Below are 18,931 nucleotides of genomic sequence, written 5' to 3'. Positions count from 1 at the left end.
AGAGGGATGCTCAAAGCCACAGTCCACTATAGCCCTCAGCAGTTCTGGCTTCAGCAGGAAGTCTCTAAATCCAGAGGAATGGATGGACACAAAGTATTCCCTTCACTCCTCTTAATGGACAGAATATCCCCTCCTGACCGATGTCCCACTGCATCCACATCATCTCCACGTCCTGCCGGGAGAGAGAGAGAGAGAGAGAGAGAGAGAGAGAGAGAGAGAGAGAGAGAGAGAGAGAGAGAGATACACATGTCCTGCCGGGAGAGAGACAGAGAGAGAGAGAGAGAGAGAGTGATACACATGTCCTGCCGGGAGAGAGACAGAGAGAGAGAGAGACAGAGAGAGAGAGAGAGAGAGTGAGATAAACATGTCCTGCCGGGAGAGAGAGAGAGAGAGAGAGAGTGAGATAAACATGTCCTGCCGGGAGAGAGACAGAGAGAGACAGAGAGAGAGAGAGAGAGAGACAGAGAGAGAGAGAGACAGAGAGAGAGAGAGAGAGAGAGAGACAGAGAGAGACAGAGAGAGAGAGAGAGAGAGAGAGAGAGAGAGAGAGAGAGAGAGAGAGAGTGAGATAAACATGTCCTGCCGGGAGAGAGAGAGAGAGAGAGAGAGTGATACACATGTCCTGCCGGGAGAGAGACAGAGAGAGAGAGAGAGAGAGAGAGAGAGAGAGAGTGATACACATGTCCTGCCGGGAGAGAGACAGAGAGAGAGAGAGAGAGAGAGAGTGAGATAAACATGTCCTGCCGGGAGAGAGAGAGAGAGAGAGAGAGAGAGAGAGAGAGAGAGAGAGAGAGAGAGAGAGAGAGAGAGAGTGATACACATGTCCTGCCGGGAGAGAGAGAGAGAGAGATACACATGTCCTGCCGGGAGAGAGAGAGAGAGAGAGAGAGAGAGAGAGAGAGAGAGAGAGAGAGAGAGAGAGTGAGATAAACATGTCCTGCCGGGAGAGAGAGAGAGAGAGAGAGAGAGAGAGAGAGAGAGAGAGAGAGAGAGTGAGATAAACATGTCCTGCCGGGAGAGAGAGAGAGAGAGAGAGAGAGAGAGAGAGAGAGAGAGAGAGAGAGAGAGAGTGAGATAAACATGTCCTGCCGGGAGAGAGAGAGAGAGAGAGAGAGAGAGAGAGAGAGAGAGAGAGAGAGTGAGATAAACATGTCCTGCTGGGAGAGAGAGAGAGAGAGAGAGAGAGAGAGAGAGAGAGAGAGAGAGAGAGAGAGAGAGAGAGAGAGAGAGAGTGAGAAACCAAACCATACCGATTTGAATAAAACGTATTTGAATAATCATGAAAATAGCCTACGTCATATTAAACAGCATATAAATACTAAATAGGTCATGAGCCAGACAAGGAGCCTAAATGAATTAGTTAAGCTATGTTATTTCAATTATTTCAAGCCTACAAAGAAATAGAATACTCGCATTTGCGAGTGCGAACCTAGGCTGATAGGGACAACGTTTTCAGCATTTAAACAACATGTCATTGTATTAAATCATTACAGAATAAATACAAAATGCCTTTGCAAGTTCAAACCCCCGAGCTGACAAGGTACAAATCTGTCGTTCTGCCCCTGAACAGGCAGTTAACCCACTGTTCCTCGGCCGTCATTGAAAATAAGAATTTGTTCTTAACTGACTTGCCTAGTTAAATAAAGGTAAAATAAATAAAAAATGTATGTGTGTATATATATATGTATATGTGTATGTATATATGTCATCGGCACAAACAGATCTGGGATCAGGGATGTATTCGTTAGTCCCATAAAGCTGCTAAATATTTTGCAACAGAATAAGCGTTTCGCAACGGAATCCGACTAATGAATACACCCCTGGCTAGATAATTATTCTCACAAAGACAAACAAGTAGTCGTCACAATATTGTCATCATAAGTATGGGACCCTTGATATAACAGTTTTTTTTTGTGTGTGTATTTTTCAGGTCAAGAGGTCAAGTCTTTAGTTGTCTTTAACCCTCTAGAACTGTCCACTGTTGCTGTGGAGGTCTCAGAACTCGTGGGGGGAATTCATGGGGGCTGTGGTAAGAATTCACCTATAAAGTTCCTAAAGTGATCAATAAACTACCAAATAAATGAGACATTTTTGTGTAATAGTACACTACTGCAGGTGTATTCAAAGCTTGACCTCAAAGACAGTTCCACTTCTGATTTTCATTCAGCCCCTCTAATCGGGGACACATTTTTAATGATCAGGTAGAACAGAAAACCAGCAGTAGTCCGGACCTCCGTGCTCTGATTTGAATACCACTCTATCAATGTCTTCTCTCTGACCTCCTCAAACTCAAGATTGAAAGGCGCTGCTCTCACTGCAATAAAGAAGGGATGGTTTATCACAACAGACAAATGAGATATGCAGATGAAGGACAGGCTGTCTTCTACAGGTAAAGTAGAATGTACACACCTGTTACATCTCACTCAAAACATCAATTCACCAAGGATATTCTGAGCCGTTCTCACCACCAGATTCATCAATCTATTCCATTTTATGTTGTCCTGCACCACAATGTGACGAGCACTTGCCCAATAAACTACATATTCTAAATGTTTACTCGTGAGCGAGTGGATATGCTACTTTTTCTGATTTGATTTGTACAGATAAAGAGAAAAGGGACTCCTGAGAAGAGATTGAGATGCTTCCCCATTCTCCTGGATCTCCTGGACCTCCTTCAATATTCTTCTCCTTTCTTTTGTCTGTAAACAAGAATGTGTTTGATCAATGTAATGCAAACTTGAGATCGTATTGGCGAAAACACAATTGTTATGCTATTCATTGCCCTTCATTACTTGTAATGAGGCTTAGGCTAATCGCTCTGCGGTGCTAAGCATTTTAATGCCTTTGCCACATCAGTTGGATTGCAGCCGCAGGATTTTGAATGAGATTCGAATACTGATTTTTCAAGTGTGATTTTTGCATTTAAAACATGTCTTTATAACATGTTTTATCCTTTCCCTTCTACATTTTGCCAACGCTGTCAGGTAATGACAGTGAATGTATCTAAACAACCTACTTCATGTTTACAAATGTATAAATGAGCAATTCTTGTAATCTTTATTTATCAAAAATAAAAGACTACGTTTACATTTCACTGTGGCGTTGACCGCAGCAAAAGGAGTTGCGCCAATCAGAACGCTCCTTCTGGATGTCTGAATCACGTGATCATCCAACATGGCTTCTATTCACTTGCTGAGAAAATGAAGATGCTGAACATTTCTGAATTTATTAGTTTATAGGAATTATTTTGGACCTTTCCGATACCCAACCATAAGGTAAACAATACAATGTCGATGTAGATGGTTGATTACACTTTCTGTCTTCACTTTAAAACGCTCCATTCCATCCTCGTTAGCTTGCTAGCTAAGCTTGTATTCTTCAGATTGTGTCATTATGTTAGCCATAGACGAAACACATTTCATTCTTACTATAGTTGTCATTTTGCATCTTTTTTGAAACATGTTTTTGTCGTCTGCAGAAGATGAAGCTGCGCGTTCAGTTACAATGCAAGAACCTCCATGAGTATCTGAAAGAGTTGAGCCCTGAGATCTTAGACCGCTTGTTCAATCATCCGGCCACATGTCTGGCTGTCTACAGGTACAGGATCAGTCCATTTAAACAATACTGTTAAAGTAACTGTCAAATATGACATGTACAAGTCCTGCTATTTGCAATGGTTTAGTACACAATTGATCTGTAATGTACATAATACCGTGTGCTATTATTTAATGACATATATGGAACAGAACACAGGCTGTCTACACTTTTTTTTGTTGCACCTTGTAACATGTAAACTCAGTAAAAAAAAAGATACGTCCCTTTTTCAGGACCCTGTCTTTCAAAGATAATTAAAAATATAAATAACTTCACAGATCTTCATTATAAAGGGTTTAAACACTGTTTCCCATGCTTGTTCAATAAACTATAAACAATGAATGAACATGCACCTGTGGAACGGTTGTTAAGACACTAACAGCTTACAGGCGCTAGGCAATTAAAGTCACAGTTATGAAAATGTAGGACACTAAAGAGGCCTTTCTACTGACTCTGAAAAACACCAAAAGAAAGATGCCCAGGGTCCCTGCTCATCTGCGTGAATGTGCCTTAGGCATGCTGCAAGGAGGCATGAGGACTGCAGATGTGACCAGGGCAATACATTGCAATGTCAATACTGTGAGACGCCCAAGACAGCGCTGCAGGGAGACCGGCAGACCACGTGTAACAACACCTGCACTGGATCGGTACATCCGAACATCACACCTATCACACAGGTACAGGATGACAACAACAACAACTACCCGAGTTACACCAGGAACACACAATCCCTCCATCAGTGCTCAGACTTTCCGCAATAGGATGAGAGAGGCTGGACTGAGGGCTTGTAGGCCCTCACCAGACATCACCGGCAACAACGTCGCCCATGGGCACAAACCCATCGTCGCTGGACCAGACAGGATTGGCAAAAAGTGCTCTGATCTGACGAGTCGCGGTTTTGTCTCACCATGGTCGGATTTGCGTTTTATAGTCGAAGGAATGAGCGTTACACCGAGGCCTGTACTCTGGAGCGGGATCGAGGTGGAGGGTCCGTCATGGTCTGGGGCGGTGTGTCACAGCATCATTGGACTGAGCTTGTTGTCATTGCAGGCATTCTCAACACTGTGTTACAGGGAAGACATCCTCCTCCCTCATGTGGTACCTGTCCTGCAGGCTCATCCTGACATGACCCTCCAGCATGACAATGCCACCAGCCATACTGCTAATTCTGTATGTGATTTCCTGCAAGACAGGAATGTCGGTGTTCTGCCATGGCCAGCGAAGAGCCCAGATCTCAATCCCATTGAGCACGTCTGGGACCTGTTGGCTCGGAGGGTGAGGGCTATGCCCCCAAAAAAAATGTCTGGGAACTTGCAGGTGCCTTAGTGGAAGAGTGAGGTAACATCTCACAGCAAGAACTGGTCAATCTGGTGCAGTCCATGAGGAGGAGATGCACTGTAGTACTCAATGCAGCTACCAGATACTGACTGTTACTTTTGATTTTGACCCCCCCTTTGTTCAGGGACACATTATTCCATTTCTGTTTGTCACATGTCTGTGGAACTTGTTCAGTTTGTCTCAGTTGTTGAATCTTATGTTCATGCAAATATTTACACATGTTAAGTTTGCTGTAAATACACACAGTTGACAATGAGAGGACGTTTCTTTTTGCTGAGTTTACATACATGACTATAGGTATTTTGGGTATTACTGGACTCACATGCAAGGTAAATCAGGGAGTCAGTTATCTGCTTGTTTCCTTGCTTGACAGAGAGCTCCCCCCATTGGCCAAGAATTATGTAATGCGAATGCTGTTTCTAGACCAACCCCTTCCTCAGGCCGCGGTGGCGCTTTGGGTGAAAAAAGACAGTGAAAAGTAAGTCTATGAATCTGAATCATACATAGTACCTGTCCAATCAACTGCCAGGTTGTTAAATTACTCAGTAAACCTTCAGTTTCTGTAGTTTGTGTTCTAAAATTGCCTGATTTTCTTCTTCAGGGACCATGATCAGTGTGTCTCTGTGCTGTCTGGTCTCAGACTATGGCACAGCCAGCAGCTACAGGGAGGCCTGCAGGGAAACATTCTGAACCCCGTATTCAAAGACAACCTGAGAATAGCATTATTAGGAGGGTAAGTCAACTCTTTCATTTGTAAGGTATTTAGTATCTACAATACATATTGGGGTTTAATATGCTAGCAGTAGAACTACCAAAGCTAAAACTTGGTGAACATGTCTTTCATAAGGCTCCTCCCCTTCCTGTTCCTCCTCCTCCACTACCTTCCCTTCCACTACCACCTCCTCATCTTCCACCACGTCCTCTTCCTCCTCTCTCTCCTCGTCCTCTCAGGGGTAAGTCGTGGGCAGACCAGGGTGACAGTCTTGGTCCTGACAGACATGCCCGTGATGTGGAGAGTCTGGATAAGTATGCTTTGGAGCGCTGGGAGGTGGTTCTCCACTTCATGGTGGGCTGTCCCAGTGCTGCAGTCAGCCAGGACCTGTCCCAGCTCCTCATTCAGGCTGGCCTCATGAGAACGTAGGTACCACCTCACTGAGGGACCGCTATGAAGTCAATGTTAAACACATACACTCTTTGTTTCTTGTCATTTTGTATTTTTTATCACTATTTTACCTACATTATTTTTGTGTTAATGTGTTTGGGATTTTCACCTTCAATTCTTCTATTTTCCATGTATATATATATTTTTTACCCCACCACAATATTATTTCTAAATCCCTCTGTTTCTCTCTAAATCCTTCTGTTTCTCTCTAAATCCCTCTGTTTCTCTCTAAATCCCTTTGTCCCTCTCTAAATCCCTCTGTCCCTCTGTAAATCCCTCTGTCCCTTTTCTTTTCTTTCTCATGTATCCTACACCTTTTCCCCTCCTCCAGTGAGGCTGGAGATGCTCCCTGTATCACCTCAGCTGGTTTCCAGTTCCTCCTCCTGGACACAGCCTCTCAGCTCTGGTACTTCACCCTACAGTACCTCAACACGGCACAGGTAGGTCGTCAGGCACACAGAGGCACACAGAGGCACACAGAGGCACACAGAGGCACACAGAGGCACACAGAGGCACACAGACAGACTTCTCTCCCAGTATTATGTGCTCTCTCTTGTCCTTCTCATCTTTCAGACTCGTGGAATGGACTTGGTGGAGATTCTGTCCTTCTTGTTCCAGCTCAGTTTCTCGACTCTAGGCAGGGTGAGTCTTGTAGTACTGAAATTTGAGCTGCCTGGCGACTTACCTGCATTCCATGCAGAACACTCAACTTCAACCACTGATTGATTTCTACACAGTATGACGTGATGTCGTGTCCAAAATATTTCCTAGTCAGTTCGGATTATTAGATCATGGGAATATTGTGTTTATATTCTGGTGTGGACTGATGTTGTCACCCTTGTCCTGTGCCCCAGGACTACTCAGTGGAGGGGATGAGTGAATCTCTGCTCACCTTCCTACAGCACCTGAGGGAGTTTGGCCTCGTCTTCCAGAGGAAGGTGAGATATGGTGAAGGAGAATTAGCAAAGTAGCTACAATTTGTAGTTGGACAGTAATATTTGGCGTGTGTGTATATATAATAAATACCTCGCATGTGATTCGTAATAAGACTAAGCAATTAGCCTATTAAAATGTTTCTCTGACTCCATAAACATCATTTAAATATACAAGCAAGCATTAGGCAATGAGCTGACATTGATTAGCAAGAATTGGTTTGAGAATTATCTATATCAAAAAACAATATTTAATTACTTTGTAAAATGAATGGATTCACATACAAAGGCATACAGCTTACATTTACATTTACATTTAAGTCATTTAGCAGACGCTCTTATCCAGAGCGACTTACAAATTGGTGCTTTCACCTTATGACATCCAGTGGAACAGCCACTTTACAATAGTGCATCTAGGTCTTTTAAGGGGGGGTGAGAAGGATTACTTTATCCTATCCTAGGTATTCCTTAAAGAGGTGGGGTTTCAAAGCATTAAGTTATACAAAGCATCAGACTATCATCACTATATCATTAACTATCATTACAAGACTATATTATACAAAGCATTAACTATCATTACAAGACCATATTATTAACTATCATTACAAGACTATATTATTAACTATCATTACATGACTATATTATACAAAGCATTAACTATCATTACAATACTATATTATACAAAGCATTAACTATCATTACAAGACTATATTATTAACTATCATTACAAGACCATATTATTAACTATCATTACAAGACCATATTATTAACTATCATTACAAGACCATATTATTAACTATCATTACAAGACCATATTATTAACTATCATTACAAGACCATATTATTAACTATCATTACAATACTATATTATTAACTATCATTACAAGACTATATTATACAAAGCATTAACTATCATTACAAGACTACATCATTAACTATCATTACAAGACTATATTATACAAAGCATTAACTATCATTACAAGACTATATCATTAACTATCATTACAAGACTATATTATACAAAGCATTAACTATCATTACAAGACTATATCATTAACTATCATTACAAGACTATATTATACAAAGTATTAACTATCATTACAAGACTATATTATACAAAGCATTAACTATCATTACAAGACTATATTATTAACTATCATTACAAGACCATATTATTAACTATCATTACAATACTATATTATTAACTATCATTACAAGACTATATTATACAAAGCATTAACTATCATTACAAGACTATATTATTAACTATCATTACAAGACTATATTATACAAAGCATTAACTATCATTACAAGACTATTATTCCAACCATATACAAAGCATTAACTATCATTACAAGACTATTATTCCAACCATATACAAAGCATTAACTATCATTACAAGACTATATTATTAACTATCATTACAATACTATATTATTAACTATCATTACAATACTATATTATACAAAGCATTAACTATCATTACAAGACCATATTATTAACTATCATTACAAGACTATATTATTAACTATCATTACATGACTATATTATACAAAGCATTAACTATCATTACAAGACTATATTATTAACTATCATTACATGACTATATTATACAAAGCATTAACTATCATTACAAGACTATATTATTAACTATCATTACAAGACTATATTATTAACTATCATTACAATACTATATTATTAACTATCATTACAAGACTATATTATTAACTATCATTACAAGACTATATCATTAACTATCATTACAAGACTATATTATTAACTATCATTACAAGACTATATTATTAACTATCATTACAAGACTATATCATTAACTATCATTACAAGACTATATTATTAACTATCATTACAAGACCATATTATTAACTATCATTACAAGACCATATTATTAACTATCATTACAATACTATATTATTAAGTATCATTACAAGACTATATTATACAAAGCATTAACTATCATTACAAGACTATTATTCCATATTATACCATATTATTCCATATTATACCATATTATTCCAAATTATTCCATATTATACCATATTATTCCGTATTATTCCAACCATATAGATGCTAAAGTTGACTTACAGGACAAAGCAGGAATAAAGAGAGGCTTACTGGGCCTAGAAGCCTAGGAAATGAGAATGGATCATACAACCTTCCTCCATGGACTGGAACCAGGAACAAAGAGAGGCTTACTGGGCCTAGAAGCCTAGGAAATGAGAATGGATCATACAACCTTCCTCCATGGACTGGAAACTAGAAGCCTAGGAAATGAGAATGGATCATACAACCTTCCTCCATGGACTGGAACCAGGATAACAGAGAGAGGCTTACTGGGCCTAGAAGCCTAGGAAATGAGAATGGATCATACAACCTTCCTCCATGGACTGGAACCTAGAAGCCTAGGAAATGAGAATGGATCATACAACCTTCCTCCATGGACTGGAACCAGGATAACAGAGAGAGGCTTACTGGGCCTAGAAGCCTAGGAAATGAGAATGGATCATACAACCTTCCTCCATGGACTGGAACCAGGATAACAGAGAGAGGCTTACTGGGCCTAGAAGCCTAGGAAATGAGAATGGATCATACAACCTTCCTCCATGGACTGGAACCAGGATAACAGAGAGAGGCTTACTGGGCCTAGAAGCCTAGGAAATGAGAATGGATCATACAACCTTCCTCCATGGACTGGAACCAGGATAACAGAGAGAGAGAACAAAAGGCATTTCATAACATCTGAAGGGGTAACCTTTTAACCCAAAACCAACCCCCATTGACCAATCAAACGATACCAAGTTTACAGTAACCTAAACACTCCCAGGCCCACTCTCCACAGAGAGTCATAGCATTTTAAAAGCTTATGTGAGGGACCATTGTAAATAAGAAAGAATTGCTGAGAGGACGATAAAACCTCTGCATATTTTATTTATTTTTAACTAGGCAAGTCAGTTAAGAACAAATTCTTATTTTACAACACCGGCCAAACCCGGACGACGCTAGGTCAATTGTGCGCCGCCCTATGGGATTCCCAATCACGGCCGGTTGTGATACGGCCTAGAATCGAACCGGGGTGTCTGTAGTGACGCCTCTAGCACTGAGATGCAGTGCCTTAGACCGCTGTAATGCTGTTTTCAAACGAATCACAATACCTTCTCCGTGTTAAAGCTTGTAGAATGTATTTTTTTGTATTTTTTTTGTACGTGCTATCAAATAAACAAACAAACTAAAACATGGTGGAAGAGCAAGATATTAGGATAGCACAGATTGGACACTAATAACATGGACAGACCCTAATAACATGGACAGACACTAATAACATGGACAGCACAGATTGGACACTAATAACATGGACAGACACTAATAACATGGACAGACACTAATAACATGGACAGACACTAATAACATGGACAGCACAGATTGGACACTAATAACATGGACAGCACAGATTGGACACTAATAACATGGACAGACACTAATAACATGGACAGACACTAATAACATGGACAGACACTAATAACATGGACAGCACAGATTGGACACTAATAACATGGACAGACCCTAATAACATGGACAGACACTAATAACATGGACAGCACAGATTGGATACTAATAACATGGACAGACCCTAATAACATGGACAGACCCTAATAACATGGACAGACACTAATAACATGGACAGACACTAATAACATGGACAGACACTAATAACATGGACAGCACAGATTGGATACTAATAACATGGACAGACACTAATAACATGGACAGACCCTAATAACATGGACAGCACAGATTGGATACTAATAACATGGACAGACACTAATAACATGGACAGCACAGATTGGATACTAATAACATGGACAGACACTAATAACATGGACAGCACAGATTGGATACTAATAACATGGACAGACACTAATAACATGGACAGACACTAATAACATGGACAGACACTAATAACATGGACAGACCCTAATAACATGGACAGACACTAATAACATGGACAGACCCTAATAACATGGACAGACCCTAATAACATGGACAGACACTAATAACATGGACAGACCCTAATAACATGGACAGACACTAATAACATGGACAGCACAGATTGGACACTAATAACATGGACAGACCCTAATAACATGGACAGACCCTAATAACATGGACAGACACTAATAACATGGACAGACCCTAATAACATGGACAGACACTAATAACATGGACAGCACAGATTGGACACTAATAACATGGACAGACACTAATAACATGGACAGACACTAATAACATGGACAGCACAGATTGGACACTAATAACATGGACAGACACTAATAACATGGACAGACACTAATAACATGGACAGCACAGATTGGACACTAATAACATGGACAGACACTAATAACATGGACAGACACTAATAACATGGACAGCACAGATTGGACACTAATAACATGGACAGACACTAATAACATGGACAGACACTAATAACATGGACAGCACAGATTGGACACTAATAACATGGACAGACACTAATAACATGGACAGACACTAATAACATGGACAGACACTAATAACATGGACAGACACTAATAACATGGACAGACACTAATAACATGGACAGCACAGATTGGACACTAATAACATGGACAGACACTAATAACATGGACAGCACAGAATGGACAGACACTAATAACATGGACAGACACTAATAACATGGACAGCACAGAATGGACAGACACTAATAACATGGACAGACACTAATAACATGGACAGCACAGATTGGACAGACACTAATAACATGGACAGACACTAATAACATGGACAGACACTAATAACATGGACAGACACTAATAACATGGACAGACACTAATAACATGGACAGACACTAATAACATGTTATCTCCTCTCACTGTCCTTATCACCCCTGCTCTTGTACCCCCTACCCTCTCTCTCTCTGGTCTCCTCAGAGGAAGTCTAGAAGGTACTACCCCACCAGGCTGGCCATCACTCTGTCTGCTGGCGTCTCCGCCAATTCTTCCTCCACCGCTATGGGCGCTACCCCAGGGACTGGAGATTCAGGTTTCATCGTCGTGGAAACCAACTATCGGCTCTATGCTTATACCAGTATGTACCGATGGAAGGTCTACCTCTGCAGTCTGACAGTGTGGACCACAGAAACCAGAGGAACTTAAGTTTTCATTCAAATCTCCCATTGACCAATTTCAAGATTTCCGCCTCAACTCTGACTTCTCTGTGTTGATCTCAATTTAGGATTCATTCCTGTGTGTAAATCCCTCTCTCATTGTTTGAGGTTGTAGTATTTCATTTATTACTCATTTCCAGGTGGTATTGAATAGTCTGTTAACTTATTTAATTTCTGTCACTTAAAATAATGTGTTGACACTTGTTTGAATCACAGTATTTATACATAGATACAGTAATTGATGTTATTAATATATTCATAACGGAAGCATAATGTTGACTAATTCATTTTGTTATTTATCTCCTATCTGTCAGATAACTGCTACGTACTGTTCGTTTAGTTGAAGTGTTTTCTGATTGGCTCATTCTCATATCCAGGTGGTAGTGAATTAGTGTTACGTTATTCACCTGTCTTCTCCTCCACAGACTCTGAGCTGCAGATCGCTTTGGTGGCTCTGTTTAGTGAGTGTCTCTATCGCTTCCCTAACGTGGTGGTAGCCCAGGTTACCAGGGAGTCAGTACAGCAAGCCATCGCTAACGGCATCACCGCACAACAGGTAGGCACTCCTCACAGCAGGTAGACACTCCTCACAGCAGGTAGACCCTCCTGACGGCAGGTAGACACTCCTCACGGCAGGTAGACACTCCTCACGGCAGGTAGACCCTCCTCACGGCAGGTAGACACTCCTCACGGCAGGTAGACACTCCTCACGGCAGGTAGACACTCCTCACGGCAGGTAGACACTCCTCACGGCAGGTAGGCACTCCCCACGGCAGGTAGACACTCCCCACGGCAGGTAGGCACTCCCCACGGCAGGTAGGCACTCCCCACGGCAGGTAGGCACTCCCCACGGCAGGTAGGCACTCCCCACGGCAGGTAGGCACTCCCCACGGGTAGGTCCCCACGGCAGGCACTCCCCACGGCAGGTAGGCACTCCCCACGGCAGGTAGGCACTCCCCACGGCAGGTAGGCACTCCCCACGGCAGGTAGGCACTCCCCACGGCAGGTAGACACTCCCCACGGCAGGTAGACACTCCCCACGGCAGGTAGACACTCCCCACGGCAGGTAGACACTCCCCACGGCAGGTAGGCACTCCCCACGGCAGGTAGACACTCCCCACGGCAGGTAGGCAGGTTACTTTACACTACTGAACAACATAATGGCAGCTTTGAGTTTGTCAGGTTTTGTGTTAATGGATTTCTCTGTTCAGTATATTGGAGTTCTGGTACTCACTGTTACACATGGTTGAGCTGTTTGGGAAAGTATGTATGTTTTCGTCTCTTTCAGTCTGTGTGTGTTTTAGTTGATTGTTATACTGCACATGAAATGGTGGATTGGTGCTTCTTATGTTGTGTGGGGAAGTTTTTACGGTCAAGTTTTTGTGCTTTTCAGATTCTCCACTTTCTAAGGACCAGAGCACATCCTGTCATGCTCAAACAGGTACCTACAAATCTCAATCTGTCTCACTCATCTGTCTCGCTCTCTGTCTGTCTCGCTCTCTGTCTGTCTCGCTCTCTGTCTGTCTCGCTCTCTGTCTGTCTCGCTCTCTGTCTGTCTCGCTCTCTGTCTCGCGCTCTCTTGTCTGTCTCGCGCTCTCTTGTCTGTCTCGCGCTCTCTTGTCTGTCTCGCGCTCTCTTGTCTGTCTCGCGCTCTCTGTCTGTCTCGCGCTCTCTGTCTGTCTCGCGCTCTCTGTCTGTCTCGCGCTCTCTGTCTGTCTCGCGCTCTCTGTCCTGTCTCGCGCTCTCTGTCCAGTCTCGCGCTCTCTGTCCAGTCTCGCGCTCTCTGTCTCATGCTGTCTTTCTCTCGCCCCCTCGTTCTCTTGTCTCTTCCTCCTCTCTGTGTTCTGTTGATTACAGTAATATCTGACTGACCTGTTTGACTCCCATGCTGGAGGTTCATTACTCCTATTTCATCCTGACATTACCATGTCAGACTAAGGTTTTGGTCCAAATGGAACGTTATTTCCTATATAGTGCACTACTTTTGACCAGAGCCCTATTCCCTATGTGCCCTATTCCCTATGGACCCTGGTCTAAGGTAGTACACGACATAGTGAATAGCCATTTGGGACAAAGCCTACTTCTACCTACTCTCTCTGTGTCTCTCAGAACCCAGTGCTGCCCCCCACTATCACAGACCAGATCAGACTATGGGAGCTGGAGAGAGATCGACTACAGTTTTCTGAGGGTGAGGCCGTGTGTGTGTGTATTTAAGTGTGTGTGTGTGTATTTATGTGTGTGTGTGTGTTTAATACAAGTTTTCATGAGGAGGTTTCTCTTTTGTCATTGTGATGAATTATGTCCGTCCCACCTAATGGTTGGTGAGGTCACACTCTCTCACCCAGTGTCTCTGATCTCTGGTAAGAACCATGTGAGACGTGCCGTTGATAGGAATTCAGTTGCTGGGGGGAAAACAGGCCGTAAGACGTCAGTGCTTTGAAATTAAACCAGTATGTATCAAGTGGTTCAGAGTAGGAGTGCTTATCTAGGATCAGGTCCCCTCTATCCATGTTAATACTATTCATTTTTGATCTGAAAGGCTAAACTGATCCTGGATCACTACTCCCAGGGATTTTTCTGCATAGAAACATTTTGTTTTTTCATGGCCGGGTAAGTCAAAACAGTGTCACTGTCAGTTTCACTGACAAAATGTTTCTATGCAGAGAAAACCCCTGGCAGTGCTGATCTAGGATCAGTATATATATATATATGTTATTATATATGTTATAATATATGTATATATGTTGTAATATATATATGTTGTTATAATATATGTATATATGTTGTTATAATATATGTATATATGTTGTTATAATATATGTATATATGTATATAGGTTATAATATATGTATATATGTTATAATATATGTGTATATGTTATAATATATGTATATATGTTATAATATATGTATATATGTTATAATATATGTTATAATATATATGTATATATGTATATATGTTATAATATATGTATATATGTTATAATATATGTATATATGTTATAATATATGTATATATGTTATAATATATGTATATATGTTATAATATATGTATATATGTTATAATATATGTATATATGTTATAATATATGTATATATGTTATAATATATGTGTATATGTTATAATATATGTATATATGTTATAATATATGTATATATGTTATAATATATGTGTATATGTTATAATATATGTTATAATATATGTATATAATATATGTTATAATATATGTATATATGTTATGTTATAATATATGTATATAGGTTGTTATAATATATGTATATAGGTTGTTATAATATATGTATATTATAACAACTTTATTTTTTCTTCAGAAAATCATTTTCGGGATGGTAATACGTCTTCAGTGTAAACTTAATGACTAAAATCAGATATAGTATGTAGAAAAGATAATTGACCCACAATGCCTTCAGAAAGTATTAATACCCCTTGACTTATTCCACATTTTGTTATGTTACAGCCTGACTTAAAAATGGATTAAATTTATATTTTTCTTCTCACCCATCTACACACAATACCCCATAATGACAAAGTAGAAACCTTCAATTTTTTTATTTTTTGCAAATGTATTTCTGAAGGCACTTGTATATATTTTAAAATAAGATTTGAGAACTAACAATCATGAGAAGAAAAGGGAAGAAGCCGTTGCTCTTGTCAAAGATGCGGCCTGTAAAAGGTTCGGTCTGCGATTGGCCACGGCCACCACTTCAACCCCTTTTTGATCCAGAAATATCCTGACCTACTCTGAGGTACTTTCTACTAGAGGCATGGCCGATTTTAATTAGGGCCGATTTCAAGTTTTCATAACAATCGGTAATCGGCATTGTTGGATGCCGATTACATTGCACTCCACGAGGAGACTGCGTGGCAGGCTGACCTCTTGTTACGCGAGTGCAAGAGGAACCACCAGAACAAGGAACCACCAGAACATATGTTGTCATGTTCTGAGCAAGGAACTTAAACTGTAGTTTTTTTTTTACATGGCACATATTGCACTTTTACTTTCTTATCCGACACTGTTTTTGCATTATTTCAACCAAATTGAACATGTTTCATTATTTTAGACTAAATTTATTTTATTTATGTCTTATATTAAGTTATAATTCTTCATTCATTATTGTTGTAATTGTCATTATTACAAAACATCGTCCGATTTAATCGGCATCGTTTTTTTTTTTTTGGTCCTCCAATAATCTGTATCGGCGTTGAAAAATCATAATCGGTGACCTCTACTTTCTCCTGCGTTGTCCTCTAGCTACTCCGCGAGGACTTACAAAGCTGATTGATTTCTTTGGGGTTTCATTTTCTTCCCATAGTAGGATGACTGACAAGGTGGCCTGTCTCTGTAGGATTGCAATCTGTCAATACAGGCTGTGTGTGTGATGTGATGTGTGTGATGTGTCTGTTGGAACCTCTGCTCTCAGATGTGTTGTAATCGGTGACAGAGTATTGATGTGGGCTGCACCTTTAACCTTGCCTATAAGCTATCTGTACCTTTTCATTCTCTCTCTCTCCTCTCTCTACCTCCCTCCCTGTCTACCTCTCTGTCTGTCTCTCTGTGTCTCTGTCCATCTCAGGAGTGCTGTATAACCAGTTCCTCTCCCAGGCTGACTTTGAGGTGTTGCGGGACAGAGCTCAGGTCAGATATCTTGTTTTATTTTCTCTCTCTCTCTCTCTCTCTCTCTCTCTCTCTCTCTCTGTCTGTCAATGAACTCACCATTGAACATTATTGTCATGGGAGCAACATGAGATCAGAGGTGTAATTACAACCTAGACCTTGGGGAGGGGGGGGGGGGTCCAGAGACTGGGACAATACCGCTGCTTTCTTAGGGGAGCAGGATTTATGGTCATCGATGCCAGAGCAGGTAGCCTAGCGTTGGACCAGTAACCGAGCTGGTTTGAATCCCTGAGCCGACTAGGTTAAACATCTTATCAATGTGCCCTTGAGCAAGGCACTTAACCCTAATGGCTTCTGTAAGTCGCTCTGTATAAGACCATCTGCTAAATGACTACAATGTGCAAGTGACTAAGTATCCCGCTTTCTCATTACATGATCTGACATTAACTGTGCACCCTTAAATTAGCCTTGCTACAATCTTCTACACATCCTCTTGACTATTTGAACTTTGTAGTTGTAGTTCAACAAGGGTAGAATACCATTAGCATGATCAGCCTAACACCTGCAGGCCCTGTCACATGTAGCAACTGCTTGTCTGACCTTCTCTTCGTGTAATCTATTGTCTCTCAGTACAATCTAGGTTACTTTATATTGCTCCAGCACAGACACACAGTCTACTGCCTCTGAGTGCATCCCGAATAGCACCCTATCACCTACATAGTGAATATGGTGCTATTTGGGTCACTACCTCTGTCTTATTACTTAAACCCCCTCTCTCAATTCAGTTCAAGGGGCCTTCTTGGCATGGGAAACATGTTAACAATGCCAAAGGAAGTGAAGTAGATCATATACAAAAGTGAAATAAACAATAAAAATGAACAGTAAACATTACTCTCAGAAGTTCCAAAAGAATAAAGACTAAAAGAGTAAATGTAATATTGTGTGTGTATGTGTATATATATATATATATATATATATATATATACAGTGTTGTAACGATGTACAAATGGTTAAAGTACAAAAGGGAAAATATATAAGCACAAATATGGGTTGTATTTACAATGTATTTACTCTCTCTCTCTCTGTCTGTCTTTCATTCTCCAGGGCCTGGGCTGTCTGGTGTGGCAGAATGTGGCTCACAGGGTGATTGTGGTGTCACCGCAGGGACACGGAGAAGTCAAGAGGTTCTGGAAACGACAGAAGAGTCACACTTGATAACAGAGGGGGAAGAAGAGAAGAACAATGATTTTTTTTATTTTATTGTATTTTTTCCATGAAAGGACTTTTTCTTCTCTTCCTTCGAGGTGACGTTGAAGAAGGTATATGGAGAGTTCTGGATATACTGTACTGGATCTTGAATTGGACACAGCAGCGCAATGGCTGTAGCCTGGTGCCAGATCTGTTTGCGCTCTTACCTACTTTGTCATTGTCAAGCCAAACATGGCAATTCTGTAAGGAGTTGGCAAGGTAACACTGGCACCCAGGCTACAGTGACTAGTGCTGGGTAGGACAAAATGGAGAAAGCAAGTGCTTTGTCTCTGTTTTTGTTGGTGATATTGCCATTGTCTCCTTTTGGGTTGGTGGGCAAATAAAATGATTTAAAGAAATGTATGACTTAGCCTGCAATACTTATGCAATACGGGGTAGAAGGTAGCGGCAGGTAGCCTAGTGGTTAGAGAGTTGGGCCAGTAACCGAAAGGTTGCTAGATCGAATCCCCGAGCTGACAATGTCAAACTGAACAGGGCAGTTAACCCACTGTTTCTAGTCCGTCATTGTAGATAAGAATTTGTTCTTAACTGACATGCCTAGTTAAATAAAAAATAACACTTTATTTTTTATTTTTTACAAGCATTCAAACATAAGTTGGATGTATTTCATTGCAGAGGAAAGAGCCATGCATATAAATGTGGGGATTTAACATGCAGGGCTGATACTATGAAATGCATTTAATGTTCTCAATGTTTTATTTGTTTAAAAAAATACTGTGTAATTTGATTAAATCAAACATCAATGGAACCATTTCAAAATGTGTCACGGATTGTACATTTCACAC

The 18,931-nt window shown here is 40.6% G+C and overlaps 1 protein-coding gene across 1 annotated transcript; it reads left to right on the top strand.

Annotated features, from left to right (window-relative positions):
- The first annotated feature begins 3,135 nt into the window (after positions 1-3,135).
- gtf2h4 (general transcription factor IIH, polypeptide 4) lies at positions 3,136-18,905 on the top strand. The gene is made up of 14 exons (XM_029651624.2): positions 3,136-3,275; positions 3,479-3,597; positions 5,306-5,410; positions 5,534-5,665; positions 5,884-6,069; positions 6,426-6,534; positions 6,668-6,736; positions 6,949-7,032; positions 12,009-12,165; positions 12,670-12,800; positions 13,638-13,685; positions 14,354-14,432; positions 16,837-16,898; positions 17,982-18,905. Exons 2-14 carry the CDS (start codon positions 3,482-3,484, stop codon positions 18,090-18,092), a joined length of 1,389 nt encoding a protein of 462 aa, XP_029507484.1. The 5' UTR covers positions 3,136-3,275; positions 3,479-3,481; the 3' UTR covers positions 18,093-18,905.
- Positions 18,906-18,931: the final 26 nt, after the last annotated feature.

This window comes from Oncorhynchus nerka, linkage group LG7 (assembly GCF_034236695.1).
Source record: "Oncorhynchus nerka isolate Pitt River linkage group LG7, Oner_Uvic_2.0, whole genome shotgun sequence".
In the NCBI taxonomy this organism is placed as follows: domain Eukaryota; kingdom Metazoa; phylum Chordata; class Actinopteri; order Salmoniformes; family Salmonidae; genus Oncorhynchus; species Oncorhynchus nerka.
The sequence above is the reverse complement of the archived record's forward strand: the minus strand, read 5'-3'. Positions and strand labels throughout refer to the sequence as shown.

What these genes read in the sequence shown, in the direction of transcription:
- gtf2h4 (XM_029651624.2), top strand. Translation starts at nt 3,482, where the DNA reads ATGAAGCTGCGCGTTCAGTTACAATGCAAGAACCTCCATGAGTATCTG. An exon ending in AGTACCTCAACACGGCACAG is followed by an intron (nt 6,535 to 6,667) that starts GTAGGTCGTCAG and finishes CTCATCTTTCAG; the next exon opens with ACTCGTGGAATGGACTTGGT. An exon ending in ATCCTGTCATGCTCAAACAG is followed by an intron (nt 13,686 to 14,353) that starts GTACCTACAAAT and finishes TGTGTCTCTCAG; the next exon opens with AACCCAGTGCTGCCCCCCAC.